Consider the following 13609-nt stretch of genomic DNA (forward strand, 5'->3'; position numbering starts at 1 on the left):
GTTTGACCAAAGATAGATATAACTCCGTAATAGATGGATACAGTCTAAGGAAAAAACGTGCCTCGAAAATCAAGAAAATTTGATTCTCGTTCAGAGGGCGCTACTAGTTTTGGCCTACAGTCGTATAGATGGCGTTGACGGTTTCGTTTGTTATTTAACAATTTTAACGCATATCAGTGAAAGAATATGGGTCAAAATCATAAAAATAATTAATGCAAATAAAAAAAATCATTTATCTATATTTAAATACATTCTATTGTATTTTTATAAAACTTCATTTTTAGTTTTAAAGTGTGTCGACAGATGGCAGTGAATTTACTGGGGTTACAAAATTTACTATGACAGTACCGCTCTAGTATAAGTTACTCTATGGTTTGACATAACAGGTGCCAGGGCGCCTGGCAGCTCTACTGCACGCGCCGGATCCCATCGTGATCAACCACGTGATCGGTGTGGAGGCCCCGCACGACGCCAAGCAGACCGCCTGTTACGACATCGATGTAGAAGTAAGTGTAAACAATGATCGATTGAAAATATTTATCAGTACGGTTTTTACTCAATATTATTTTTAGTCGCTTTTGGCGACATGTTTCGGATGGACTATATGGATGGTAGCAAAGATAGATATAACTTCGTAATAGATAGATACAGTCTAAGGAAAAAACGTGCCTCGAAAATCAAGAAAATTTGATTCTCGTTGAGAGGGCGCTACTAGTTTTGGCCTACAGTCGAATAGATGGCGTTGACGGTTTCGTTTGTTATTTAACAATTTTAACGCATATCAGTGAAAGAACATGGGTCAAAATCAAAAAAATAATTAATGCAAATAAAAAAAAATATTTATCTATATTTAAATACATTCTAGTATTTTTATAAATCTTCATTTTTAGTTTTAAAGTGTGTCGACAGATGGCAGTGAATTTACTCGGGTTACAAAATTTACTATGACAGTACCGCTCTAGTATAAGTTACTCTATGATGGTAGTCATGGTTTTTGTCGCCAAAAGCGACTAAAAATAATAGTGAGTAAAAACCGTACTGATAAATATTTTGAAATATGTCTCACGATAGTTTAAGTGCAATGATCGATTGATTGTATTGGCACCGTGCGAAGTACATGGTGGGGGTAAGTAAAACGATCGCAGCGCATAAGGTGGTAAAAATTAACAACTAACGGATTAGCGTCTTTAACATTTCATACAAGTTATATGGGTCGAAATGGAACTTTAATTTACGATTACTCCTGAGATATTCATTTAAACCAAAGATAGATATAACTCCGTAATAGACGGATACAGTCTAAGGAAAAAACGTGCCTCGAAAATCACGAAAATTTGATTCTCGATCAGATGGCGCCACTAGTTTTGGCCTACTCTCGTATAGAGGGCGTTGACTCTTTCGTTTGTTATTTATAATTTTAACGCACATCATTGAAAGAACATGGGTCAAAATCATATAAAAATAATTAATGCAAATAAAAAAATCATTTATCCATATTAAAATACATTTAAACGTATTTTTATAAATCTTCATTTTTAGTTTTAAAGTATATCGATAGATGGCAGTGAATTTACAGCGGTTACAAAATTTGCTATGACAGTACCGCTCTATCTTATTATATCCTCTTTGCTTATATAAACAGTCATAACATAGACATAGTAGTCATAGTATAGTAGTTATAGACATGAAACCGAGCGACCAGGGGTAAGAGAAAGACATATTCATGTATTGACAGGTTAATGTATGGCAGCATAATCCTTTTTCTCTTTCACTCTTATAAATTTCGGTATTTCGCCATCGCCTACCTAAGCTGCCATAACCCGACCATGAAAAAAAACCCGGTCGGTGATAAGGACAAAGCATGGCACTATTTTCTCTTTCCTCTTATAGGAATCTCAATAAGACTATCTTTCTCTATCAAAGAGTGTCAGGCCCTTGCAGTCATAATGTAGGTATTGTTTGTCCGCATTTTCGTTACACTGGTTTCGTTTCTCAGGTTGATGATACACTGAAGTCCCAGATGAACAGCTTCCTGCTGAGCACGGCCAACCAGCAGGAGATTCAGGGGCTCGACTCCAAGATACACGAGACGGTACGTAGAATCTGTACTTCAATAATACAGTTAAACCAAGATAAGTCTGCAACGATTTTGATCTTCAAACTGTTATTTATACGTCATAATCTCATAAAAGTGTGACGTTTAAGAGTCTCCGGCAAGCTCGGCTGAATTCCACCTTCCGAAACAAACGTAGTTCCGCTCTCATTTTAAAACTGCGTGTTGGATTGTAATGAAACTTTGCACATACAATGACATGAGGTATTGGCGTAAGCGCCACCGACAATAAGGTCCCTTTTCATAGAAAATGCCCCATATGCGCGTTGTCTCGCTCACACTTCGGAGCGACGTGCGAATCGGACGCAGACGCCATGCCCCTAAAAGGCTCCTTTATGAAGTAAGAAAGAAAAAAATAAATGTTTATTAACAATATTGCTCGTGAAATAAAACTATGAAAACGGATTATATCTCGTATATTGAATTTATAATACAACCCGACGCTTCGAACCCTTTACAGTGTTCGTGGTCAACGGGTGACTGAGGAAAAACTACAAAGTGCAAAAATACCCACATACTAGAATAATGAACCATCATAGACTATAAACTTTAAGGCTGGTTGTACATGCTAAGTCGGTTCATGAGGCTGGTTATACAATACACCTTTATTTTATTTTTTTATTATAGTTTTATTTCATGAGTAACTATCGCGGTAACCGAAGACAATAATAATATTTTTCGTATAAATTACCCACAGGTGGATACGATCAACCAGTTGAAAACGCATCGTGAGTTCTTCCTCTCATTCAGCAAGGACCCTCAACAGTTCGTGCACAAGTGGCTCGTGTCGCAGTCTCGTGATCTTAAGGTTATTATTTTAATTTTTTAATAGGGGAGACCGAGGTGAATTGAAACGGGTAAGTTGAAAAACGTAAATTTTGAGGCTGGTATAAAGCTGGAAAGCTATCACGGTTGATGAGATACAGCCTGGTGACAAACAGACGGACAGTCTTAGTAATAGGGTTCTTTTTTTACCCTTTGGTTACGGAACCCTAAAAAACCGGCCAAGTGCGAGTCGGACTCGCGTTCCAAGGGTTCCGTACATTACACAATTTAAACAATGTATTTTTTATGTGAAATGTCTTTAAAAAACCCGTAGTAGGGGTCGGATCAAAAACTAAGTAATTAAGTCCGACTCACGCTTGACTGCACATTTCTAATAGGTTTTCCGGAAATCTATAAGTAAAGATCTATTTTGTGTATTTTTTTCAAAATTTTTGACCTAGTAGTTTCGGAGATAAAGGGGGGGAATGGTCATTTTTTGCGTATTTTCTTGAATAACTTCTAAACTATTTATCTTAAAATTATAAAAAGAATATACTTGAGATTCTCACAAAGAGTTCTTTCATTTGATATGTAACACGATATAGTTTGACAAACTTTATTTTTCAATTTTCTTATTTACCCCCCCAAAAGTGGCCCCCGTGTTTAAAATTCATTTGTTAACGTTACATGTTCATCTTTCGGTCACAAACTTACATATGTGTACCAAATTTCAACTTAATTGTTCCAGTAGTTTCGGAGAAAATAGGCTGTGACAGACGGACAGACAGACAGACGCATGAGTGATCCTATAAGGGTTCCGTTTTTTCCTTTTGAGGTACGGAACCCTAAAAACGATGTTTAGCCATATCCCACCGTCCGCTGGTGTGCGCCCTTTTCTCGAGACGATTATAGATATCATATAGAAAATTGACACTGTTACAACTTACGATAAACATTTGGAAAGGTGAAATGATAGCGCCGTCCAAAATGCGGACAGAGACACCTGTCGGTGAGCGGCGTAACCGTCACTCATACGGTACCGTTTAGCATGCAATGTCACATCCCTCAGACACCATCCCCCAAATTATATGTACTCTGTTTTATAAAATAAAGAATTTTGTATTTATGACTTTTTTAACCAAAAGGTACAACATTGTCGCTTGTCGATAAGGTTGATTTTTAATTGAAGCTATATGGAAATAGCGCTTTATTGACAAGCAAAGATAGATGTAACTCCGTAATAGATGGATACAGTCTAAGGAAAAAACGTGCCTCGAAAATCAAGAAAATTTGATTTTCGATCAGAGGGCGCTACTAGCTTTGGCCTACTGTCGTATAGATGGCGTCGACGGTTTCGTTTGTTATTTTACAATTTTAACGCATATCAGTGAAAGAACATGGGTCAAAGTCATAAAAATAATTAATGCAAATAAAAAAAATCATTTATCCATATTTAAATACATTCTATCGTATTTTTGTAAATCTTCATTTTTAGTTTTAAAAAGTGTCGATAGATGGCAGTGAATTTACAGCGGTTATAAAATCTACTATGACAGTACCGCTCTATCTTATTATATCCTCTTTGCTGACAAGCGACAATAGCCCTTTTGGTTGAAAATGGCACATTTGTAATTTATTTATTTATTTATTTATTTTTCGGCGAACCAACAGCTATCAATTATACAATAGTTATATAAGTAAATAACAAAAAGCCTAGATTCCCACCAATAGCAACAAGTTAACACATAATTGGTGGTTAGCACTGAAATTTTACAACGTATTCAACTAATACTAATTTCAAAATGTGAATACCTACTTATTAAATACCCACAATTCAATACTCTTAGTATACTGAGCTAAGAAAAACAAAACTTATTAATAAAATACATCGATCGATACAATAATATTATTATGAGTATGCTAGTAAGTGTAGTAGAGTAATGTGACATTTACCGTGTTTTGCAGACGATGAACAGTGGCGGCGGCAATCCGGAGGAGGAGCGTCGTTCAGAGTTCTACGCGCAGCCGTGGGCCGGCGAGGCCGTCGCGCGCTACCTGGCCGCGCGCCTCGCGCAGCGCCGCCAGCAACTAGACGCCGCCCTCGCTCCGCATCTCACTAGACTGTAGAAGCGTATAACACACAATGTGTTAGATCTTATAAGAATAAACGGTTTTGTAATCATGTCAAACGTGTTTTCTTATATTTGAATCCCTCCCTTGCTCGGGGTTTCTCTGCGTGATAGAGTCAGAAATGATGATATCCGCAGTAGAACTAGGGTCACCGACATAGCTCGCAGAATTGCAAACCTTAAGTGGCAGTGGGCGGGGCACATTGCTCGCGGAACTGATGGCCGGTGGGGCCGGAAGGTTCTGGAGTGGCGTCCGCGTACCGGAAGACGAACTGCCGGTAGGCCTCCAACGAGATGGAGCGACGACCTGGTGAAGGTCGCGGGAGTTCGGTGGTTGCGAGCGGCACAGGATCGGTTGGAGTGGCGAGCCTTGGGGGAGACCTATGTCCAGCAGTGGACGTCTATCGGCTGACATGATGATGATGATGAATCCCTCAATTTTTCTTGTGATTGACTCCGGACTCGTACAGATTTTATTTACGTTACGAATGCCTAGGTGGCGCTGTATCTTGGGCTTCTGATCACGGTGAAGCTAGGGACACACTTATCCCACGTACGCAACGTATGCAATGCATTATATTGTATGCTTTAAAACATACTTGTCACGCGTTGCGTTGCATATGCCAAGTATGTTTCTAAACATAACAAATTTCAGGGTTCAGATTTCATTATGCATTGCATACGTTGCGTACGGGGGCTAAAATTAAATTAAATTAATTTTATTTAAGACCAACAAAGGATCAATTTGGCTTAGTGTGTCCCTAGCTTCACTGTGATCAAAAGCCCAAGATATAGCGCCACCTAGGCATTCGTAAGGTAAATAAAATCTGTACGAGTCCGGAGTCGATCACAAGAAAAATCTCAATAGCGCAATTCAGGATTTTCACAATACACGAAACGGTGCCATTTAGCATTTAATCGAAAAGCGGAAAAAAAATCACGTTTGTTGTATGAGAGCATCACTTAAATATTTATTTTTCTCAAAAATTGACGGCAAAGTCGACGTTGCCGGTTAAAAAGTAGGTCGCGAAGTGCGTAGTTTATGGTCAGTCAAAAATTAAAAAGTTAAAAACTGTAGTCTCGATTTCGGGACTGCAATGTTGCATACAAATTCCATTATTTGTCTAGTTGCAAACTTTTTAAAAGTTGAAGTGACCATATCAAATGAAGGAATAGGTCCATTAAACAGCCAAACAGATGATCAGTACTTATTATTATAATGTTGGTACCGCGACTATTTAGGTGTCTCAAATAGGTTGGCGTATTTTCAGCAGAAAAATACACTTCCATTTTTAATAAAAAAAATAAAACGGCGGCAAAGCAAAAAGCAAATCTTTTTGCTGTGAATATATATACATAAGAACGTTGCTTCTGTAAAATATTTCTATTATATTTGCATTTATTGCGCCATTTTTGAGAAAAGCACTATATATGACTTGGCTGGAAGGCTACTTGCTGGCTTCGGATTCAATTAAACGGACTCCCAAGGTCGTCCGTTTAAAACGAATCCTCAGCCAGCAAGTAGCTACTTCCGAGCCTCGACAATAATGTACTATTATTCTGTTTTTAGTATTTGTTGTTATACCGGCAACAAAAATACATCTGTGAAAATTTCAACTGTCTAGCTATCACGGTTCATAAAATACAACCTGGTGACAGGCGGACAGTGGAGTCTTAGTAATAGAGTCCCGTTTTTACCCTTTGGGTACGGAACCCTAAAAAATATTTCATCAGGTACCAAACACGCCATGAAATCATCTCCATAAATTAAAATTGTTGACTTAGGCCTCATTCTCACGAGCGCTTTTTCAACGCGCGTTAAAAAAGCGATTGAATGACACAAATGGAACATAACATTTAGATTTTTATTCTAGAAAGTTTCTAGACTAGAATTTTCTTTATACAATTTTGGTTTGACGATGCTTTTGTAAAATTCTTATTAAGTTTGACATATCTATAATAATTCAATGTTTTTAACAACAATAATAACTGCATTAATAAATTGCTCTGATATTTAGATTAAGGAAATATTTGTAAAACTTGACAATTTAAAAGTGCTTGTTGCTATGCCTATTTCAATAAAGAATATTTTGACTCTTGACTAGGGTTTGCTCCCGGTACTGAGTTTGTATTTCCCGGTTCTCGCCATACAAACTCAGTACCGGTAGCAAACCCTACTCTTGACTCATGTGTATTTCACACAATCACAGATTAATAAATAGTTAATGTCGGTAGCGCTTTTTATCAAGCGATGTTGGATTTTCAACTTTAAGTCTTGGTCTTTATATCGAATTTAGCGTGCGGGCAGATTCAACCGCTTTTAGACTGACACAAATGGAAACATGTGTATTTATTCACACGATGGCGGTAGCGCTTTTTATCGAGCGTTGGATTTTCAACTTTAAGCCTTAGTCTTTTATTCGAATTTAGCGTGCGGGCAGATTCAAGCTCTTTTTTAACGCGCGTTGAAAAGCGCTCGTGATAATAAGGCCTTGTCTCGTTAACGTTTCTCTACGAGAGTTTGCTAAGGATTTTCGTATCTCAAACATCATGTTTGTTCTTAGATAACATACGTGCTACTGCCTGCACTATCACCTGTATTTGAATTATACAGATTTAGGTTTAACAAGTTGATTTCTTCTGCTGAATTTTTATTGCTGCTTTAGATTTTATTCTGGAGAGTAAATTAGGAAAGCCGGTAGGAATCGAGTTCAATGGACGCTCTATTTCTATTTTACTAACTAAAGCAGCATACTTGGTGGTTTCATTTTTTTGTTTAAATTGTATCTCAGATAAAAATTTTTGCTGCTTTTATCAAATAAACAAATGATTTTCGCATAATGTTACTTTGCAGAATTTCTTATTGCATAATATTATTTGGCAGAAAACCCTAACCTAACCCACTTAGAAAATTCTGCCAAATAAATATTATGCGAAATGACTATTATGGCAAGTATATGCGAAAGTATCATTCGACTAAAAGATCAATAAATAATTGTGGCACATATTGTATTGAAAAATTGATTCGCCGAAATTACACTAGATTAAAATTAAAACGTGAAGGACAATTTTCAGAACGGGGCCAATATTAAAACCGTAACAGACTACCGCACCGCGACCTTGGTGCGGTGCGGCGCACGTATCGATAGTGTGTATAAAGGTGGTCGCCGTACGTGCGTTAAGGACGCAGCTATAAGTTAAAGCGAGAAAGAGTTATTTTGACCGCACCAAGGTCGCGGTGCGGTACAGTAGACTGTTACGGCTTTGAGCAAGAAGCCCAAAAAGTACGTTTTAAGACGTGATAATCACAGTGTTCTGTCTGCAAAAATTGCGGAAATCGCTTCAGCAAGAGACAGTTCAGTTGCCAACTTTTCTGATCACTCCGAAGACAATACATGAGGTCACTGGGAATCTAGTCTCCTTAAATAGAGTGCGAAAATTAGCGTATCTCACTGTTGTCTCATAAAACGATATTGTCAGCTAAAAATCTGAAGCGAATCGCGTCACGAGGCTGTGTAAACAGACTAATACTCGAGATAACGTGTTTTAATAGACACCTAGCATTTGTGCGTGTACTGAGGTGTTGATCCGTCTTTATAGTTAAAAACACTAAATAACTTTCAATCGAGACAAAAATACTGCGAGAAAAGAATTCAAACTTAACGCGGCTACCCCAAAGTATAAAGCCTTAAGGTGAAAACAATTGGAAGTACCCATGGTACGGAGTAGAAGTTAAGTGTGTGCGAAGCAATGACTCCGAGGAGAGAATTATAACTTAACGTGGCTACCCCAAAGTATAAAGCCCTAAGGTGAAAAACTTTAGAAGTGTCCATGGTATAGAGTAGAAGTGTGTGCGTAGTTGATGTTCTGGGGACCGATTTTTTAATTTCGACCGCTCGGTTTCAGCTTACCGGCCTTCGTTTGGGCTGTAAAGTAAAGTGGCAAACTGAACAGACAGAGACGGAAATCATGTCTCCGTCATCACAAGAGGTCTCCGCTCCGCGACGTAGTAAGTACCATACATACTTTTTTTTTTTTTTAATAACCTGTAGTATCCCACTGCTGGGCAAAGGCCTCTCCCTTAGATTTGCATGACTCCCGTTGTTGAGCTGTTTCCGGCCAGTTATTAGTGAAGGTGTCTAAGTCGTCCCGCCATCTCCGCCTGGGCCTGCCACGTCCGCGCTTCTTTTGCGGCATCCACTTGGTGGCTATACTAGCCCACCTATCCGGATGCATGCGGCAGACGTGACCTGCCCAGCCATTACCATACATTATTTCCTAGTTCTTTAATGTCACGTCTTTTGTAGGGGAGACAATTTGTGGTAACTCAAAAACGGTTAAACTGATCATGTTCGCTATACCTATAGTTTTCATATAATTTCTTTCCAACGATACCCCACACTGTATGTAGGGTTGAAGCGAAAAAAAAATTACACCCCCACTTTACTCGTCTACTCCAACGGTTATCAGTTCTACGGCTAATATTTATTTATTTATTTATTGATAATAACGATACAGCTATCATAGCAGTGTAGCGAAATGTAAACTACAGTCATAATATGACCGGCGTCACCGGCCCACTGCCACTTCGCTTGCTAATCCGGTGGGCTATGTCGACAACTTTAGTTCTCTGACTTGATTTCATTACGAATACGATCCCTCAGAGACACTCCGAGCATAGTCCTTTCCGTATTAGCTCGCTGAGCGACTTTGAATTTATGGACCAGTCCTACCGTTAGTGTCCACGTTTCGGCTCCGTATCTCATCATATTCGTTCTGTCATCTGACAGATCTTAATTTGTCCTTATACAGCAAAAAACCGCTGGACTTGTGGACTCGACTACACAGCTCGCGGCGTGCTTCTAGCAGAGTGGGCGGGCACCGCACTGCTGGTGTTGTTAAGCTGTCTACCAGCATGCGCCGGCGCGCCGCAGTATGCGTGCGCAGGCGCCGCGGGTCTTGCTGTTGCACTCCTAGTTCAGGTAATATTACTGCTGAGATATAGCGCAATGAATCACATTTGTCACAGTTAAAATGTTCGCTAAATTCTATTGTATGTGGGAACTTCCAAGGGATTTGAGTAGCATGCACAGAGGACGCTCTGTGACGTCTGCATTTTGCTTTACATAGACGCGACGCCGCACGCCCCTGCCAGCCCCGTTTAGCATTAACTCAATTGTAAACTAAAGCCGCTAGTGACAAAAACGAGACGCTCTCCCTCTAACCTGAAGGCTCCATCGTCGCTGGAACATTCAGAAGGGAGAATCCCTTAAATTGTTACCGTCAAACCTTCGTCAACATGTGAGTTTCATTACATTGCTGGCTATTGAAGTACAACCAATTCAATCAATTGATCAACCGCAAACGTAGCTCGCAAGCGAGTCGCGTCGTTAACGAGCCTCAACCAAATCAAAAAATATTCCAGTGCTTTGACCACATCTCCGGCGCCATGCTGAACCCAACCGTCCTCCTCGCAGCAATGCTATCGCGGCGCGTGGCGCCCGGGCTGGGCGCCGGCATGTTCGGCGCGCAGCTGCTGGGCGCCACGACGGGCACCGGCCTGCTGCGGCTGCTGACGCCCCGGTCTGACGCCGCTGATTTGTGTCTGACATTGCCCGTGGATACCTTATCGGTGTACAAGGTAAGAACTTAACTTAAGGGCTAACGATCGCCTTTTACGTTCTTTCAGCCCGATTCTCTGGGGTTGCCGCTGCAGGTCGCTATCCCGGTGGCACTCTCCTTAAATCTTCTCTTTTCTCAAAACAGGATATAGCTGAGGGTCAGTTGCACCAACCATATCAATCGACGGACTGACGTCACTCAGAAACAATGTCATGGATGATGCCAATATAAAAAAAAATTAAACCAAGATAGATAAATAGATAGATAAAACGTTTATTTGGATGCTGCAAAAACACACAATCAACCAACACACCCAAACAACAACCACCACCAACCAACCAAACAACCCACCAACCAAGCCACCAATACATACTTTATTAGCGTCCAATTTTTTTTTACAGGCGGTATGTATTGAGGCCGTACTGGGAGGGCTACTGGCGCTAGCCAACATGGCGTCATGGGACCCTCGCAATCGACTGCTAGCCGACTCCTGGCCGCTACGAATAGGTCTTAGCGTTGCTGGCCTATCTATTATCGCGGTGTGTATCATCAGAGTCTTCTCCTTTGTCGTATCCTCGTGATTGAAGGACGTCACGACTATGGACACGGCTTATACACACTGGTGAAGCAGTGCTCTCTCTAAGCCGCTCTATCTTGGATCTTGGGCCCGGTGTAGGTATACTAGTCCATGTGGCTTTAGTTACTGACGTTATTTTGTCCACCCAACGCGTGAATCGCGTGATTCATCAGAGTACATACGTTCACAACGAGTAGAAAATTCAAACAAAACTAAATCCGCGGGTAAAAACAACTGACGACTCAATTGGACATTTAGCTGACTCTTGACTGCTTCATGTCGGTCTCGTCTCAGCGTTGCTGCTGCTTTGCCTCTTCATTGCGTAATTAATGTGTCTATTATACTCATTGTGCCTTATTTGCGTGAAAAGTGCTGCTAAGATCTAATTTACTTTAAAATCGTACATATTTTAAAGAAAACACAAATCCAACATGCTTAACTCTTCGTACCTATAATATGTATGCCTTTGTCAAAAATTTGCTACTGAATTAATTCTTGAAATTGTAAATTAATAGTCCAAATTGTGTGGTACGTATACGGGACAAGGCATACGAAAGGTTGTTAGTTAATTTATTTGTCTCTTTTAATCCATCTGCTTAATGGATTTTTGCGCACACCGCCAGTAAATCAAGTCCATTCAAAATAAAATGTTTGTTTTCAGGGTCCACTGACGGGTGCCAGTATGAACGCAGCGCGCAGCTTCGGGCCTGCACTATGGAGTGTGAACTGGGAGCACCATTGGGTGAGGCACAGACCCTTGACTAGCTGAAGGCCGCAGATATATATATGTGACACGTACTTATGGCTCTACAAATAAAATCGTGTCAGATATTCTTGCGGCCTTCGTCGTGTAACATATTATTTTAATACAGTTGCTCAAAAAGTGGTACTTTTTGTGGCTGCGTAGCGTGCGAGAAGCTCAATTTCTCGAACTAGTGCTTTTTACTTTTTAGTTCCAAACTATACTTTCGAAACGCAGTTAAAATTGAATTTAGCGCGGAGCAGGTACCAGGGCCTCGTGAGTTATGAGGAGGTGTCGTTGACCAACCCGCGCCGGGCCCGCGGCGGCCGCGGCCGGCGCGCACGAGTATGAAGGTATCGCGGGCTGCGGCAGCTCGCGTATCTTAGCTGTATAGGTACTTTTGGTTTTGGTTTGGTTTGGTGGTATGATTCTACTAATGATATATTAATTTATTATTTTTTCGCAATTGTATTAAAAAACGTCGTTTACAACACGTGTGAAATGTCTTTTTACACTAGTTGTAAAATGTACTATTGTAGGTGACTGTACTTATTTTAGTTTTTAACAAGTTTTTTTTTCATCCAGATATATTGGGTGGGTCCCCTAAGCGGTTCATTCCTGTGCACGCTCTTGTACCGCCGCATATGGGCGGTTGACGGAATGCCGCCGGCGCGCGCAGCGCCCGACGTCACCGTAGTGACCCATTATTCTGTGTGAAGACGATTTTTAGGATTTGAATAAAAATAATTCTTTGGTTTAATTTCTTTTTAATACCGTAAAATGGTCCTACTTGGTCATTTGATTGGTGGCTGGTTGGTACTTGGTTGGTTGGTGGGTGGTTGGTTGGGGCCGTTGGGGGTTGGTTGGTTGGTGGTTGCCGGTTGGTCTTTTGGTTATTCTTCTAATATATTCAAACATAATATTTCTATAGCTAGTCAAGCAAATCTTGTCACACTTGTAAGTAGAAAAAGGCGACAAATTTAAAAAAAAATTGGCGCGAAAGGATATCGTCCCATAGAAAATTTGAATTTCGCGCCTTTTTCTACTGACAAGATTTGCTTGACCAACTATATATTACTATTTATTTACTCAGATAAACGAAATTGTTTATATATTTTGAATTGCTACGTTAGTTATAAAATCATATTTGGCGGGGCCTAATAATTTGGCGCACAATGGGGTAACTTTGCACCTCTAAGTAAACTATAGGTAGGAGCAAAAATACCCCAAACAATGCGTATCTTGATCTTGTGCTCCTTGTTATACCTAACTTCGTTTTATATAAAACAAAATTTCATAAAGTGATTTACCGATAATATATATTACATAAAACAAAGTCGCTTTCCGCTGTCTGTCCCTATGTATGCTTAGATCTTTAAAACTACGCAACGGATTGATGCGGTTTTCACCTATCAATAGAGTAGTTCTTGAGGAAGGTTTTAGTGTATATTTTGTAAAGGTTTTGTGTAACCCGTGCGAAGCCGGGCGGGTCGCTAGTTTAATAATAAACTGAAAAAATATTCAAAATTTCCTTAGTGGAGCAAATATTGGAGCAAAGTAAGACCATTTTACGGTAAGTCCTATTATGTTTTACAGCCCGTCTTCTTTCCGTCTACGGTTGGTATTTCACCGGTCCAATTTATCGGTCGAATGAGTATTTG

At 40.0% G+C, this 13609-nt stretch overlaps 2 protein-coding genes across 3 annotated transcripts in view; both read left to right on the plus strand.

The window, feature by feature from the left end:
- The window catches only part of LOC134741942 (brahma-associated protein of 60 kDa), a 389674-nt gene that overhangs the window by 14705 nt on the left and 361360 nt on the right, over positions 1 to 13609 (plus strand). Inside the window, exons 8-11 of one of the 2 annotated variants that reach the window (XM_063674828.1) lie at positions 387 to 506; positions 1997 to 2092; positions 2811 to 2921; positions 4844 to 5023. In XM_063674828.1, coding sequence (XP_063530898.1) covers positions 387 to 506; positions 1997 to 2092; positions 2811 to 2921; positions 4844 to 5005 — 489 coding nt within the window. In that variant the 3' untranslated portion in view covers positions 5006 to 5023. Of the gene's footprint in view, positions 1 to 386; positions 507 to 1996; positions 2093 to 2810; positions 2922 to 4843; positions 5068 to 13609 lie in introns of those variants that run through there. The other variant, XM_063674827.1, reaches the window with a different exon arrangement.
- Positions 8582 to 12704, plus strand: LOC134741958 (aquaporin-4-like). The gene is made up of 7 exons (XM_063674855.1): positions 8582 to 8816; positions 8914 to 9016; positions 9820 to 9989; positions 10433 to 10648; positions 11031 to 11168; positions 11868 to 11948; positions 12534 to 12704. Exons 2-7 carry the CDS (start codon positions 8977 to 8979, stop codon positions 12663 to 12665), a joined length of 777 nt encoding a protein of 258 aa, XP_063530925.1. The 5' UTR covers positions 8582 to 8816; positions 8914 to 8976; the 3' UTR covers positions 12666 to 12704.

This window comes from Cydia strobilella, chromosome 6 (assembly GCF_947568885.1).
Source record: "Cydia strobilella chromosome 6, ilCydStro3.1, whole genome shotgun sequence".
Taxonomy (NCBI): domain Eukaryota; kingdom Metazoa; phylum Arthropoda; class Insecta; order Lepidoptera; family Tortricidae; genus Cydia; species Cydia strobilella.